The sequence below is a fragment of the Saccopteryx leptura genome, chromosome 5, assembly GCF_036850995.1.
Source record: "Saccopteryx leptura isolate mSacLep1 chromosome 5, mSacLep1_pri_phased_curated, whole genome shotgun sequence".
Taxonomy (NCBI): domain Eukaryota; kingdom Metazoa; phylum Chordata; class Mammalia; order Chiroptera; family Emballonuridae; genus Saccopteryx; species Saccopteryx leptura.
Genome location: NC_089507.1, coordinates 167,796,520 through 167,813,917, shown reverse-complemented (window position 1 = coordinate 167,813,917; position 17,398 = coordinate 167,796,520). Strand labels below are relative to the sequence as shown.

At 40.5% G+C, this 17,398-nt stretch overlaps 1 protein-coding gene across 1 annotated transcript in view; it reads right to left on the bottom strand.

Moving 5' to 3' along the window:
• MAP2K6 (mitogen-activated protein kinase kinase 6) overlaps positions 1–16,978 on the bottom strand; it is a 118,553-nt gene extending 101,575 nt beyond the window's left edge. Inside the window, exon 1 of the mRNA XM_066386742.1 lies at positions 16,697–16,978. Within this exon, the coding sequence (XP_066242839.1) occupies positions 16,697–16,712 (16 nt within the window). The 5' untranslated portion in view covers positions 16,713–16,978. The remainder of the gene's footprint in view (positions 1–16,696) is intronic.
• Positions 16,979–17,398: the final 420 nt, after the last annotated feature.

Genomic DNA, 17,398 nt, shown 5'->3' with positions numbered 1-17,398 from the left:
CTGTGCCCAGGTACTCAGTGTGGGGATGAGTCTGGGCTTGTTGTAAACAAGCCCAAAGTAGTTTCTGTTGCTTCTTTTCTGTGTACCCTTCTACACCCAACCTCCCTAGGCTTCCTATGATGCATCAGCACACAATAGCCGGAGGAACAAAGAACGCTTCTGCAGCTGAAAGAAACAGGTGAGGCCCTGGCCGGTTGGCTCAGTGGTGGAGCATCGGCCTGGTGTGCAGAAGTCCCGGGTTCGATTCCCGGCCAGGGCACACAGGAGACACGCCCATCTGCTTCTCCACCCCTCCCCCTCTCCTTCTTCTCTGTCTCTCTCTTCCCCTCCCGCAGCCAAAGCTCCATTTGAGCAAAGATGGCCCGGGCACTGAGGATGGCTCTGTGGCCTCTGCCTCAGGCGCTAGACTGGCTCTGGTAGCAACAGAGCGACGCCCCGGATGGGCAGAGCATCGCCCCCTGGTGGGCATGCCGGGTGGATCCCAGTCAGGCGCATGCAGGAGTCTGTCTGACTGCCTCCCCGTTTCCAGCTTCAGAAAAATACAAAAAAGAAAAAGAGGCCCTGGCCGGTCGGCTCAGTGGTAGAGTGTCGGCCTGGCGTGCAGGAGTACCGGGTTCGATTCCCGGCCAGGGCACACAGGAGAAGCACCCATCTGCTTCTCCACCCCTCACCCTCTCCTTCCTCTCTGTCTCTCTCTTCCCCTCCCGCAGCCAAGGCTCCATTGGAGCAGAAGATGGCCCGGGCGCTAGGGACCGCTCCTTGGCCTCTGCCCCAGGCACTGGAGTGGCTCTGGTCACGACAGAGCAATGCCCCGGATGGGAGATGGGCAGAGCATCACCCCCTGGTGGGCCTGCCGGGTGGATCCCGGTCGGGCGCATGCGGGAGTCTGTCTGACTGCCTCCCCGATTCCAGCTTCAGAAAAGTACAAAAAAGAAAAAGAAAAAAAAAGAAAAAGAAAAAGAAAGAAAGAAACAGGTGAGGTGGATCCTCATTCCTTATACTTAGGGCTTATATGGAATTGAGAAAAACAACATGCACGCCTGGATTCTGCAGGCTGGTATCTCGGACCGTTTCACTCCCTGACCCCTGCTCTCCCACTGACCTCCCTGATCATAATTTCTTTCTTTCCCCTCCATGTTGACTCATCTAGTACTTGACTTTCTGCCTCACGTCTGCTGCCCACCTGTTCTCTTGCTGTTTGGGTCACCACTCTCAGCAACCAATCCCTTGAGCTCTGACAGATTCCTCACCTTCCTGTGGCTTTTTCTGGGGTGCCCACGTGGCCCCTGCACTTGAAGCATGTCACCATCAACTCCCTGGCAGGACAATTTGACCGATGACAGACGTCTGTTCTAAGCTGGGAAAGTCCCTTTCCACTGACCTTATCCCCGACCACCTCACACAATATGTCCTGACAATTTCATCCCTTACAGTCAGTCTCCTCTTATTGGAGCTGATCCTGGTATTTTTATATATAATTTTATGCTAAACATACTCAGACCACATTAAGACTGTACAGCTGCCTATTAACTCTATCAAGCATACACACAGTTGAAAAGACCATTTGTTAATAACTAATATTGGAAGAGCTTGTTAATGCTCGAGTAGTATGTTTTCCTTTAAAGCTCACGGGCCTTTTCTAAAAATAAGCTTTTCCTGGCTACAGATCCTTGGTTACCTGCTCTCTTTCTCTCTTAAGCTTTGTTCCATTAGGACTAGAACCATTTGTTACAAAGGGAACATACTCCAAGTGCCACCTGTATACGTGAAAGCTGCTTGTGACAGCTGAATGTGTGGGGAATCAATACAGCAACAGCATGTGTGTGTGTGTGTGTGCGTGCGTGCACGCATGCTTTCTAATTTAATTACCCCATTTAGAAGCATCTAGTCTGTTATTAGTATCGAAAATCAGAAGAAAGAGCAGGTAGTCCACTCCAGGACCAGATGGTAAGTCTCTTTACTTAGTTATTGTTATGAGAAGAACCACAGTCAAGTTTCATATACCAAGTTAATATCCTCCCTCTACCGACAGGCTCTCCTGATCTTCCCAGCTTGAATTATACCCTCCGCCTTCCTTAGTATCTCACCATCTTGTACCAAAACTGACCTGTACATTGCACAGAGTAGCACTAGTCTGCTGACATGTATGTCTTCTCATGGTATGGGTTGAACTGTGTCACCCTTCCCCCCAAATTCCTATGTTGAAGTCTTTTTCTCTTATTTAAATTTTATTTTTTAATCACAGTTTATATTCAATGCATTAGTTGTAAATGTATAACATAGCAGTTAGACAATCATGTACTTTACAAAGAGTTCCTCCTACCCCCGATCCTATGTGAAGTCCAAACTACCAGTACCTTAGAATGTGCCCTCATCTGGAAATAGGGTTGTTGCATACATAATTAGTTCAGATGAGGTCATACTGAATGAGGGTCAGCCCTTAACGCAACATGACTGGTGTCCTCATAAAAAGGGAGTGTTTGACACAGAAACACACACAGGGGGGAATGCTACGTGAATATGAAGGTAGAGATCTCCACGGTGCATCTATGCAATAAGGAATGCCAAAGATTGTCAGCAAACCACCCAAACCGTGGACGAAATTTTCCCTCTCAGCCCTCAGAAGGAACCAACCCTGGCACCATATGGATCTCAGATGTCTAGTCTCCAGAACTGTGAGACAGTACATTTCTGTTGTGCAAGCCACCTACCTACTTTGTGGGAGTTTGTGATGGCAGCCCTAGCAAGCAAATGCTTCCTGCTAAAAAACTGTGAGCTTCCTGAGGGTAGAGACAGAACCCTGTTCATCTTTGCATTCACCTAGCACAATGTTGGATGAAGACTATTGATTTAATTTTGATAATAAGCTTTGCTAAATGCAACCAAAAAACATATGGCCCTCAGCTCCCTGACCTGTCCACACATCCACTGCACACACCCATCCCACTAACATTGATTCTCTTGTTCTTAGCTGGGTCATAACCAGGGAAAAGAAATTGAAATTTGGCAAAAGTCATTCTACTCCTAATATATCAACATTTCTCAGTCTCATTTTAAAATCAATTCCAAGCGGCTGGTTGGCTCAGTGGTAGAGTGTCGGCCTGGCGTGCAGGAGTCCCAGGTTCGATTCCCGGCCAGGGCACACAGGAGAAGTGCCCATCTGCTTCTCCACCCTTCCCCCTCTCCTTCCTCTCTGTCTCTCTCTTCCCCTCCCACAGCCGAGGCTCCATTGGAGCAAAGTTGGCCTGGGCGCTGAGGATGGCTCCATGGCCTCTGCCTCAGGCGCTAGAATGGCTCTGGTTGCAACAGAGTGATGCCCCAGATGGGCAGAGCATCGTCCCCTGGTGGGCATGCCGGGTGGATCCCGGTCAGGCGCATGCGGGAGTCTGTCTGACTGCCTCCCCGTTTCCAACTTCAGAAAAATACAAAAAAAAAAAAAATCAATTCCAGTATTAAACCTGCATTTTCCCCTCTACTGTACCTATAAAAATAGAAGTGCATTCAGGAACAATAAAGTCCCATGCAAGAAAATCTGGCAAGCTATTTGAATGAGAGAATATAGTTGGTAAGTTCTATCCACCTGGCTGGATCATATGCTCTCTTATTTTCCTTTTTAAGGGTTTTATTTACTGATTTTAGAGACAGGAGAGAGGAGGGAAGAGGAGCGGGAAGTATCAGCATGTAGTTGCTTCTTGTATATGCCTTGACTGAGCAATCCGGAAGATTTGAACCGGTGACCTCATCATTCCAGGTCAACGTTTTATCCACCGCACCACCACAGGCCAGGTAGATGCTCTTTAACTGTACAGCAAGGTGAGGTAAAAACTGCCCCGACTTGCCAGGCTCTGACTGGTTGATTCAGCCCACCCACCTGACCCACTCCGCTGAGCCTGAGATGAATAAAGCCACTGAGGAGAAAGAAGGTGACGAAGTAATAGTCGCACCAAGAAAAAACCTCCTGTAGCTCTGGAGTTTAGGTCGCTATGTGTTTGAAACGAAGATCGTGCAAGAAAAATTAATTCAATCTGTCCATTTTATTAAATATATTTATATTTTCAATGACATTTTTCCTAAATTAAAAACACAAACACACACACACACACAAAAACTTATCAACTCCCTTGCCAGGATCCAATATCATGCATGAGAAAGTAAGTCTGATAAAAAAAAAAAAAGCCACCTTGAGCTCCACTAGTAAAATGAGAATTCAGAAGTCCATTAAACAGTTTCCCCTTCCTGAACTGACTTCAGATGATTCTACGAAAGGGAAAAGCACTAAAAAAAAAAAAAAAAAAAAAAAGGAAAAGGCAGGCTGGCAGGTTATGAAAAATTAAAATTACAGCTCTGGCCAAGCTCTGGTAAATATTCCCTGACCTAGCTAGACATTGATTATAGAACCAACAGCTTGCTTCTATAATTACAGTGTGCCTATAAACTTTGTTGATATGATGATATACTTGTTTAACTATTAACTGCTAAATTTCCTGGAGTTTCCACAATCCAAAAACACCTAAAAGTATGTGATATGATATATTTCATTTATTGACCTATTTTGATTGTAAGTAATAACATAGACTACAGTTTTCTAAGGAAAAGGAAGTTTTTAGAAAACACAAGTAAGGTCTTTTAAGCTCCAGATAGTTGTTAGAGCATCTTTTCTTTTTCTCTAAAGAATAGCTCTGCTTATATTTAACACTCTATTAGTGCCCTTAGATACTTAAAGTCAAGATTCCTTCCCCATACCTAACTTTGGATCTAGGACACAATTTCCTCATCAACTCTAAAAGTCACATTGGTCCTTCCACGCTCATTGTAAAAACTTTCCTGATCTCCCCCTCATCCACGGAACCTCCCAACTCATAGCACCTCTTTTAAGCCTATCTAGGATTCTAGCTTGTCTTCTGTACCTCTCTCTCTGCTTTTCTTACCTCCTACTAGACTATGAGCTCCTCAAGGGCTAGAGAAAAAGAAGCATGAAGCAAACCTATGTTCATGATGCATTTACGATAGGGCAATGCCTCAAACACAATAGTGCACTCAATAAATAATGGTTGAATAAATGAATGCCAAGCACTGGCCAACGCATATCACACACATGACTTTGCTTAAGTTTCATAAGAATCCAGTAAATGAGGGCCAATCTCTCCATTTAACAGATGAGTAGGCCAAAGCTAGAGGTTAAGTAGATTTTTCAAGGGTCATAGCTAGTTAAGTGGAACAGCAGAGCAGAATGTACTTCTGTCTAGTTTCACCTGCCACAATGGCCTAAATGTCTTAACAATAGATCAGGAATTTATTTACTGAATTGATCTAAACAAATCCCTTATCCACATGATCAGTGGTGGCAGTGAGTAAAGCATCAACCTGGAATGCTGAGATCGCCAGTGCAAAACCCAGGACTTGCCGGGTCAAGGCACATATATGAGAAGCAACGACTGCAAGTTGATGCTCCCCCCCTCTTCACACTATCTTTCTCTCATCTCTCAAAAAAATATACTAAAACACTTTTTAAAAATCCCTTATCCGACCTGACCTGTGGTGGCGCAGTGGATAAAGCGTCAACCTGGAAATGCTGAGGTCGCTGGTTCAAAACCCTGGGCTTGCCTGGTCAAGGCACATATGGGAGTTGATGCTTCCAGGTCCTCCCCCCTGTCTCTCTCTCCTCTCTCTCTCCTCTCTAAAATGAATAAATAAAATTAAAAAAATTTTTAAAAATCCCTTATCCAAGTGCTCACTTTAGGTATATTCAAAGACTTTGAGATTATTTTTTCAAATGGCAAAGGAGTTTGGGGTGCAGGAGTAAATAAAGTAGGGAAAATATAGGCATATTTTCCCAAATATAAGTTCTCAAATATCACAGAAAGGCTGTCTCTGCACATTCACTGCAAAATGATTCCTTGCCATTCTCTTCCATCAATTCTTCAGATTCTAGCCTTAACCTTCTCTCTAACTCATCCTTCCCATGGTGGGATTGGAGGAGGAAGAAGAGAGAAAGTGAATTAATAACTTGTCACTCAACATCCAGACCATCTATTCTCATGGTTTTAGCATGGATCGTGGGAAAGAATTCAGGCACAGGCATGGCTGTTCTGCTTTGGCAAAACAGAAAGCTGAGAGAAGACCCATTAGTTTAAAAGAAAATTCATTCCCAAACCCCCTCTACTATAAAAAGAGGTCATTCTAGTTCCTTCCACACTGTTCAGTACAAGAGGAAAACAGTGGGGACATAGGTTCATTCACAATTTCAAGGAAACAACACTTGTCACATTTACATAGAAATAACCATGAAGAAAAGAAATCTCTAAGCCAAAAAAAAGAGCTGCAGTATTCCTCTGGTTAGGTATGGTGGGATAATGGTTTTTATTACTGCTTTAAATAACATAACCTAACTGGGTAGGGAAACACAGAGTTTGGGTCTCCTTAATTACAGCCTATAGGATAGCTAATGAAATAAACATCCATTGCTGATATTTAACATGCCATACACTTCCAGTTTGTAGAGACTAATATCAGTAAACCAGCTTTAACTAGTTTCCTTCAACCAGTGGACAATTCATACTTGAAATTCAACCGTAACAGTCAGAATGAGTCAGACTCAGCATTCTACGTTCAAACAGAGACTTAAAGGAATATGTCAAAGGGAACACAGACACAGGTCAGCCCATCTTAATTAGCATCCCTGTCCCTGATATGCCAAAATCCCCATGGGATCCATTCATGTGTCCTATCTCCAACCATATCTTTTGGGTAATAGGTTCATCAATTTATCATGAAGTGACAAATCAGGAGGAGTAGCCAAGAGCTCAGCTTCTAGGAGCAGACAGACCTTGATTAAAGCCCCTGCTCTGCCATCAAAGGCAAGTCCTTTTACCTCTCTGGCCCCAGGTTGCTCATATACGAAATGTGGTATCACCTCACCAGGCCCCAGTGACGGAAGAATGAGAACATTCCTGTGCATCACCAAGCACAGTATCTGGGATATGAAAAGAATCCATAGGGGTGTTACATTCTGAGAGGGCACAAGTTAGCACTTCCTTGTGTGTGACTTAAACTTACCCCATTCTGGACACAGTGAACAATACCAGGTTCATCCCACCAAAGCTACTCCATCTCCATGCAGTTTCCATCCCACCCCTTTCTCCCGTCATTTTCAGAAGCTTTATCGTGACCTTCCCTCCTAAATACACACAATACCCACAAATTAAGTGACTCTGTGAGCAAAAGGATACTCACACTCCCCTGAAAATATTGTCCATCCTGGGTTGTGAGAAAATAGCTCTAACTTTTGCAGGAGATGATAACCGGAAACCTCTCTGGGTTTGTTGGAGGCTGTCTTACCATGGAGGGGGGTTTCCATCCATCTTTCCACCACACAAAAGAAAGGCTGGACCCTCTGACCTGGGTCATGATAACCAACAAACCAGGCAACAGGGTCGCATCAGAGTTGCTTTTCACTTATTTGCTTTTTAAACAAAATATAGGGTCAAGAAAGGAAGCAAGCAGGGCCAAAGAAAAGAACTAATGAGCAGCTTCTCAAAGAAAAGAAATATAAAGCAAACAGGAAGAGTGCAGCTGAGGAGAAAGGACCCCAGTATGGGCTAAAGGAGACCAGCAGTTCAGCTCAACGGAAATGAGCAATGGCCTACAAATCTCATAACCAGGAGAAACATCTCTCAGACATTTCCTGTGGGTGGGCCTCAGAGGTCACTGGCTGAGTAGCGAGCAAGTAGTTATCCAGGTTAACAACTTCCAATTAAAGCCAAAGAGGAATGTAATACAGGGGACCCATCATGAAAAGACTCCAGGCAGTGACTAAGTCAAGTCATAAAGGACCAGGTCATCAAATGATTTTTTTTAAAAAAAGAGCCAGACAATAAATATTTTGGCTTTGTGGGACAGTCTCCATCAAAACTATTCAACTCTACCATGAGGAGCGAAAGGCAACCATGAACAATATATACATGAATGAACCTAGCTGTGTTTCAATAAAAATTTATCTGTAGACACCGACTTTGCATTTTATATAATTTTCATGTGTCAGAAAATGTTATTCCTCTGATTTTTCCCTCCAATCTTAGTTCATGGGCTGAACTGAAAAACAGGTAGGGCTGGATGTGGCCCACAGGCTGTAATTGCCTACCCCTGGTTATGACCATGAACCCTGTGGTCAGACAAGCCTGGCTTTGCACCCTCTCTGCTGCTTACTGGCTACCCAACCATGAGCAAGTGAGTTCACTCACCGGAGCATCAGTTTTTTCCATTTGTGAATTGATGGTAGTGTAATAGAATTTATTCCCATAGAACTAATGTGTCATTCAAAAGCATAATACTTGGAAAGTGACTCACAGAAAATACGTTTTGATGATGATGATGATAGCATTGGGTGTAGGGGTGTGGGTTATGCTCAGCATCTAGATCTGCACATAACAGTCTTTTAAAAAAGACTGATACTAACCCAACTCAAGGAGGGATGGGTAGAATAGAAAATAAAACAGATGACGAGAGTTCCACAAGTGCCCATGTAATACTTCAACTCAGAACTGAGCTGACTAAATTACGATGATTTGTGCTAGACAACCCGAACATCCCACAACTGTAGAAAGAAAGTTTCAAGGACTGCATACCAAACTGGATGAAGCAGCTCAGAAAAAGAAGACCATCTAAGTCAGGGGTCGGGAACCTATGGCTCGGGAGCCAGATGTGGCTCTTTTGATGGCTGCATCTGGCTCACAGACAAATCTTTAATAAAAAAAAATAATTTTAAAAATATAAAACATTCTCATGTATTACAATCCATTCATTTCCTACCGCTCATGTTCATGGTTGTGGGTGGCTGGAGCCAATCACAGCTGTCCTCCAGGACAACACCAAATCTTTATTGGATAATGCGTAACATATACGGGTCATTGTATGGCTCTCACAGAATTACATTTTAAAATATGTGGCGTTCATGGCTCTCTCAGCCAAAAAGGTTCCCGACCCCTGGTCTAAGTAGACAGAGTTGAAACAAAACCTACGGTGGAAGTGGACAGCAGTGACAGAGACAGGGGTCAAGGAGGAAGCAGGAACTCATTTCACTAGGGGATTATCCACGCAGAGTTCCCTGTTTTGTCATAGGGCAGCCAGCTGTTTAAAATGTTCAGATTATCTCTGCCAACCCTTCAGAGGCTCAAGTTCAAAGGTAACTTGCAAACCAGTTCTGGACACCAGCACAGAATGGAAGAATTCACTTCATCTCTATCCCATTAGATTCTTTGGACAACTCATCTTAGTTCTGCATATTTTTAAAAGGAAAAGTTAGTTAGCCAAGGATCCTGCAACCTTTAAATCTGTTTAGAGGGCATTGGTAAGAGAAATGACTCTTCTTCAACTGTCCTAAATTGCTTTTTATGCTATCCTTGCAATTTCCAAAAAATCAAGCAAGGATATAATGGGAATAGTAATGCAAACAAGGAAGCATAGGAAGAAATTTATATTATAATTTAGTTACCCCAAACCTTTTATGAAAGGTGGGGGACATGATAGAGATCTGGTGGGAGGGGCATGATAGAGATCCCTATTCATGAAAAATACCATCATGGTCTGACATCCATTGAGCACCTATCATTTATAAGCACAGTGCTAAAAGAGATGCAAAGGGAAAAGTTAGCTACCCAGCAGGGGCTTTCAGAGATTGTCTGGAAAAAGTCAAGGATTACAGTGGTTAAAACTTGCAGCTGTATAGGGTAGGCATGGGAATTACAATGAGAGCATTCGCAAAATATCCTTTGGCAGGGAACTGGTAAGAAAATTCACCGCCATGATTCACATATCATCATTTCTTAGGCATGGAAAAAAAAACCCCACTGATTGTACCATAAGCCCCCTTGCCAATCTGCTCCCCACAAAAGCTACAAAAATAAAAAATGTGAAATATACTAAAGATTATGATGAAAAGAAATGTTTCTGTGAATGTGGATTACTAGTGTTGGAGTGTGGTTTAGTGAAAAGAATTTTGGGACAAAGTGTCAAGAGATGTAAGTTCTACCTCTGGCAAAGCACTTCCTTCCAAGGCATCCATTGGCTCATTTGTTAAAAGATATGGTGGCACTACAAAACTTCTTTCACAGCTCTAAACTCTGTCACATATACATAATTAGGATACATAATTAGACACATTTACTATGGGAGGCTATGTTAAGAATTTGTTAAGTGTGACTGACTTATTTACTTGTGAGGTCATCAAAAGAGATCCTAATCTGAATTCCTCTAACAAATCTAGTAAACTAAAGTAAAACACCCTTTATGATTAAACATTGCACTTGAAAATAAAAAAATTTTTAAATTATTTTGCAAAGTACACATAGTACAACCATATGCTATGTAACAATTATATATGAAACTATGGAAAAACGATTTTCGCCTGTAGAGATAACTGAAAAATACAGAAATGTCCAGTAGTAAGTTATTTCCCAGACTGGAATTTTAATCAGATCATTGCATTTTCCTTATTATTTTCATACAGTTCTCAACAGCAATAGACAGTATAACAAAATGAGTTTATAAAATATGTGATGTTTACATAAGACATTTCCATTAAAATTAAACTTAGAATTCACCAGCGAATATAACTGTTTAAATGCGTAGAACCCATCTTTCCACCCATGATTACTTCAGCTTTGCAATTTTGGAATGTTCTGACCTAACTTCGAAAATGTTTTGATACCCAATTTAAAAAATTTAAAGATATATTTTACGGGGAAAAAAATTTCAAATATATGAAACATAAATGTTTAAAAAAAGGAAGGGATATTCAACTTCTTGATTACTAAGAAAAGCAAATTAAAATATTAGTACCTTTTATAGAATTAGTAAAGTTTTATTTTTTTAATTATTCTACCCAGGATGAAGAAAAGTAGGCTCTCTTTTCTGGAGAGCAATTATTTGGCAATATTTACCATGATATTTAAGAGGACAGAATAGACACTTGCAAACATTACTGGTGGCAACAAGAATTAGTGTTACTAGCTCTCTGGAGGGCAATTTGGCAATATATCTATGCATGCCCTTTGACTTAGCACTTCCACTTCTAGGAATTCATCCTAAAGAGACAATAGAGCAGCCAAGATGTATATTCAAAGTATTCCTTGCAATTTTGTTTATAACTGTAAAAAAAAAAATTTAAAACTTTGAGAAAGTCCATTTGGAGATTAAGTGGCTACCTTTTTATAAATTAAAATAAGCAACTGTTAAAATGAATGAGGTAACTATATGAGGTAAAAAGATGATCAAGAGTATAAAGCAAGTTGCAAACTGTCATATATAGTGTGTAAAACAGCATGCATACCTATATACATATGTATGTCTGTGCAAATGCAAGAGACAGTCGCCAAAACATTAACAGTAATTAGCTCTGGGTGGTATGACTGAGTGACTCTTATTTTCTTATTATAAATTTCTCTTTGGTTTGAATTTATTTTTCAGTGTATATATATATATCATTTTACAATAACTTCAAAAGCTATTTCTAAAAGGTAGAGAAGAAAATGAGAGTGGAGAAGAACTGGATAACCATGGCAATTTAGTCTAAGGTCACAGCATGCACAATAACAGAAATTGGGATGATCATGGTGGTAACAACTCATAATATTGAAAGTTAATAGCACCTCCATGTTCACTGCATTATTTACAATAGCCACGATATGGAAATACGGAAACAATCAAAGTGTCCTCCAACAGATGAATGGATAAAAAAAGTGTGACATATAAAATTAATAAAATTTTTTTAAATGTTAGATATACATATAATTTTAATATTCTATATATACAATGGAATATATTCAGCTGTAAAAAAAGAATGAAATCTTGCCATTTGCAACAACACGGATAGAAATTGAAGGTATTATGCTAAATGAAGTAAGTCAGACAGAGAAAGACAAATACCATATGATCTCACTTATATGTGAAATCTAAAAAAGAGAAAGCGCAAAACCAAGCTAGTAGATGCACAGAACAGATTGGCGGTTGCCACTGGTGGGGGTGGGCAAAATGGGTGAAAGTGGTCAAAAAGACACAAACTTCCAGTTATAACATAAATAAGTCATGGGGATGTACCCCACAGCATGGTGGCTACAGTTAATACTGTATTGCATATCTGAAATTTGCTAAGAGAGTAAAATCTTAAAAGTTCTCATCACAAATATAAAAATCTGTAACTAATACAGTGTGTCCGTAAAGTCATGGTGCACTTTTGACAGGTCACAGGAAAGCAACAAAAGATGATAGAAATGTGAAATCTGCGCCAAATAAAAGGAAAACCCTCCCAGTTTCTGTAGGATGATGTGGCAGCATGTGTGGACGGTACAGAGGAAAGTTCAGTGTGTTCTGTGGCTCGCTAAATTCGAATCTGTGACCGAAGTGCAATGTGAATATCGGCGCATTTATAATGAAGCACCACCACATAGGAATAACATTACTCGGTGGGATAAGCAGTTGAAGAAAACTGGCAGTTTGGTGGAGAAACCCCGTTCTGGTAGGCCATCAGTCAGTGACGAGTCTGTAGAGGCTATACGGGATAGCTACCTAAGGAGCCCTAAAAAAATCTGTGCGTGAGCCCACATCGAACTGCACTGAATAGGTATGAAACTGGGAGAGTTTTCCTTTTATTTGGTGCAGATTTCACATTTCTGTCGTCTTTTGTTGCTTTCCTGTGACTGGTCAAAAGTGTACCACCACTTTACAGACACACTGTACAGTATATGGTGATGGATGTTAACTAGACTTGTGATCATTTCACAATATATACAAATATTGAACCATGTTATATATACACTTTGAATCTAATAGAATTTTGCATGTTAATTATTCCTCAGTTATTTTAAAAGTTAATAAACGCTATGGTTCTATTCAAATAAATACAAAAATGATTGGGATATTATGAACACCAAAACAAATCAACTTGGAAATATTTCAGTGTATTGGTAAGTAAAACAAAAGGTAATATACATTAGTTTTAAACATATTTTGTATTCATATATATATACAAATATTCATATATGTATGTGTGTATAGACAGATGATAGATAATAGATAGATAGATAGATAGATAGATAGATAGATAGATAGATAGATAGATAGACAGATATGAAAAGAAATGTCCAGAAGGATCTATGCCAAAAATGTACACTGAAGTAACTGGTGATTCTTACTTTACTTTTCTATATTTTTGGATATTTCTACAATGAACAAGTATTATTTATGGGCTTTTTTTAAGTTTTGCAGATATTCCTTATATACCTTTCAGATTTTAAAACACTGAAAGGTGGTTACAATAATACAAATCTAAGAAAAACCAAGGGATGAGAATCTTCACCATTTCCTCCAGCATGAAGTTGACAGCCAGAGACCCCCCGCAAGTCTGAGCTGCTGGCAGCCACACCAATACAAAAGGAGCTCAGGAAACCCAAGGTACCTATTCTGATTTTGTGTCCTGAGATGGACGAGGTTATAAAACATACTGGCTCAGATTACAGGCTAAGCATGACAAGTCCGTCTGATACGACCTAACGAAGGCATTTACAGAAAATGAGAAATGAACACATCTCATTTCCCAGGGAGGAATGAATTACAGAAGCAAAGAACCCATCGTAAGGTTAAGCCCCGCCTGCCACTCTCCAACATGACTTTGGATTATGTCTCACACGCATTTCTCACGTCATGATTGACCTATAACTATATATTTTTAAAGGGTTTTTTTTATTTTAAGTTATTTTAAAAGGTGAATATCTAATATTTACAATCTTAAACTAAGATAAGTTAGTATTTTTAAAAGGAGACTGGAGGAAAAGGTGAAAAACAGTACATTTTAACAGGGTCAAACTTTTTGCATACTTTCAGGTGAAAAGGCAGATGCCAGACCAGTCACTCTCCTCTCTCCCTCCCTCCCTCCCTCCCTCCCTCCCTCCTTCCCTGGGATCATTATGGCTGATAACAATAGTTTTTCTCTCCCGGGTAATGTAGATGACACATTTTTCCTGTAGCCTGTCTTCCTGTAAAGTGCAGGAATTCCTGCACTTTCTGGGTGCCCTTCCTGTTAACTTACATTTCAGATTTCCTCAAAAGGCATTCTACCACTTTAATATTTGAAAAATGTCAGCTCAACCCCAGACTGCTAATATAAACAAGCTGAAAAGCATACCACCTAAAGTTACAACAGTGGAAAACAAAATTTCTTTTTAAGAAATTCTTTCTCGGAATCTCACTGTTGGTAAAGCTGGAAAGAAGTAACCCAGTCCTTCCAGCTCCCAGGGAGTCTGTAATCCTTGTGCCTGTGCTATGCCTTAAATTAGAGGTCTGTAAAACCGAATTATAGTGATCTAGAAAGTTCGTAAAGGTCCTTGAATTGAACATGTTGTTAAATTCTTCAGTGCTAAGAGGTTGTATCCACCTTTCACTTTTCCTCCCATTTCATTTGGTTTTAGTGTTACAAAAAAGTTTGGTACTGCAAAAAATGTCTTAGCCATTTGAGAATACTGTAGCTGAATTAGGCCAATTCCACATTTAAAGTCCAGGCCAAGGTTCCTTTGCCATTTCTGAAATGATCACTTACTTCTTTCTATCAATAATTTTCCTTTTGGACAGGAACCGCAAGTTCACACCAGATGCACTTTCCAAATGGGACCCAATTAAGAAAACTACCTGATTGATCATGGGCATACCCATAATGGAAGTGTACCATGCTAACCTCTTTTAGCTTCCCAACTCAAAAACTGCTCTACTAGGAAAGAGTTATGCCTTAGGAGTGTCCCAAAAAATGCAAATAGGAACCTGGTTTATGGTAGTTTAGACCCTACAGTCCAAAGATAACATCACTATTAACACCACCTTCCTCATGAAACCTTCCTGCCTATCTCCCAGAAAAAAGATCACTTTTATATTTAAACTCCAACTTTGCCATTTTTCTTCAGTATCAATGCAATTTATCTTGTAACAAAATGACTTGCTTTCTTTGAGCAATACATGCTTTCTATCATCAACCACGTGGTAGGTTCCCTAATGCAAACGACTACATTTTAAAGTACTTTCTGAATGCACCTGAATCCTGTGCAGTGTGTGGTGATATATATTATATATATATAATATAATATAATATATACATACACACATATACATATATGTCATAATATATTTATACATATATTAAACTGAACTGAATGAGTGTATATATATCAATTACAAACTAACTAGATGCCATCTCTTTAATACATCAAAGCATGGAATGCCCCTTGTAAGCTGTTACTTCTCTGCTCAGTTAGGAGACTGTAGATGTCCTTTTTGTTAAGGAAACTCTGCAACTTAGAATGCCAAATACTAAGGTTCTTCAGCATTCAGCTTTTTAGATTTTCACGCTCCCCTAATACTCAAAGAAAAGCAGAGCCCCACCGCAAACTCTTGAAAACATAGATCACTTTTTTCTTGGGCTGAAATGTATGATTCCCGTCCAATAGAATTAAAAAGTGGCGCAACAACTCCCCCCAAAAAAAACTCCCAGAAAGCTTATGAGACACTTTCATTTCAACACATTTACACTGCCTACCTCAGGTAGCCTAACTCACCTAATGCTTAAATGGTCTTTTCAATGCATACATTGTCACATGGCATATGCTTTCTCTACGGTCAAGGATTTGTTCTGGAACAAGTGACTTAGGGTCCTAGAGCACCTGACAACACCACCTCAGCTCTCTGATGCCATGTCAGAAATTTCATATTTTTAATCCCCTCGCCAGCATGACATTAAGCCCCCCAAATAAAACTGTTTAAAAAAATAGAAAAGGAAAGAAAACAACCATAACCCTGAACTTCTGACATATTAGAGTTGACTAAATATATGCAATTACACTTGAAAGATTTCATTATAGTCGTTAATGAAATAAGATAGTCCCTCCACATTGGCATAATGCTTCTAAGGACAGTTTTTTCCCTAATGTTTGCCCCCACCCCAAGATGCAATGCATCTCCCAAATGTAAGACATAAAACATCAATGTCCTCGTCGCTGTTTCTAAATACTGTGAGTCAATAAGCAATTAGTATAAAGTGTGAAATCTCGGAAGAGAAAGACTTCTTGTCTGCTTCTTTCTTTGTACTATGCTATTATGCACACTTCACCTTTACTTCCTTTAAAAATCAAGAGTTGCTTAATGTTCAAAGCGTATCAATGGAAATTTAGCTAAATACTGGCACAGCACGGCTCACTCCCAAAGGAATCTAAGATTACATTAATTTCCTACTAGTTGAACTCAAGTTTTACCTTTCATCTTCACCCACAGACTTTTTAAAAGTTTGTATTTCTGTTGCACAGAAAATTACTTATAATATGCGTGCATACTAAAGAATTTTACACTTACATAAAGCATTGCACATTTAGACACTACCAACCTGCTCTATCTCTCCTGACTGTGCAAAAGGCAAAAAGAGCTCAGTAATCCTAGTAGAAGAATGCAAATAACGTCAATGCACAGCTGAACTGCAAGCCCTGCCTTACAGGAACTCTCTGTGTCTGCAAAAAAAAAAAAGACACATACTAAACAGGAAATGCAACTGAGCTGTGGAAAACCTCAAACTTAAACATGCAATCGCTAGGCGAAAATTGCATCCATGCATTCATAAATGCATGCACAACACTTTGCATTTTTGCAATTAATGCAAATAGGCTCTTACCTTTCGACTGAGACATTTTCCCCTTTCCTTTGATGGGGGAGGGGAGCACAAAAGACTTTGCCTTGCTTCTCTTCTGTAGCTAGTTTTGCAACAAAGATGCAAGCTGCAGGCGTGCAATCTTCATGCAAGTGGAGTTTCTCTTGATCGATGCAGCAGATGGACTTTCAGGGAATCAAGATGGAAATGCACACCTTGCAAAATAGACTGGAAAGTGATTTTTCCCCCAGTTGCAACGTTAGGGAAGGCTGTGCTGCAGCTACATGATGGGCCAGGGCTGGCAGCTAAAAGCTCCAAACTTGGAACTGAGTATCTTGTGCGCAGACGTTCTTCCTGCGAGGGGCGCGGGGAGCCTCTGGGTAATGTAGTTCACGACTGAGTCCACAGGGCTCTGATTTAAGGAAACGTGGTTGCGCGGGTCGCTGAGCGAGGTGACTGGGTGCGACAAAGATTGCGCCCAGATCAGAAGTCAGACACGTACACGGTAGTAAGTGGTGGGCGAAAAATGGCAAGGCCAAGGGGAGGGGGGCATTTTTATTATCGAAAAGCCCCTGAAACAACAGCTAAGAACATTATGTTAGCTAAAAGCTCTCGGCTCGCTCAGAAAGTCGGTCTGGGTGTCTAGTGTTTGCAGGGAGCACCTGTTGTTCTGGTCCTGCCTGAAGCTGTTTTTCTCTCTTACCTCCATTTTTTAAAACATTTTTC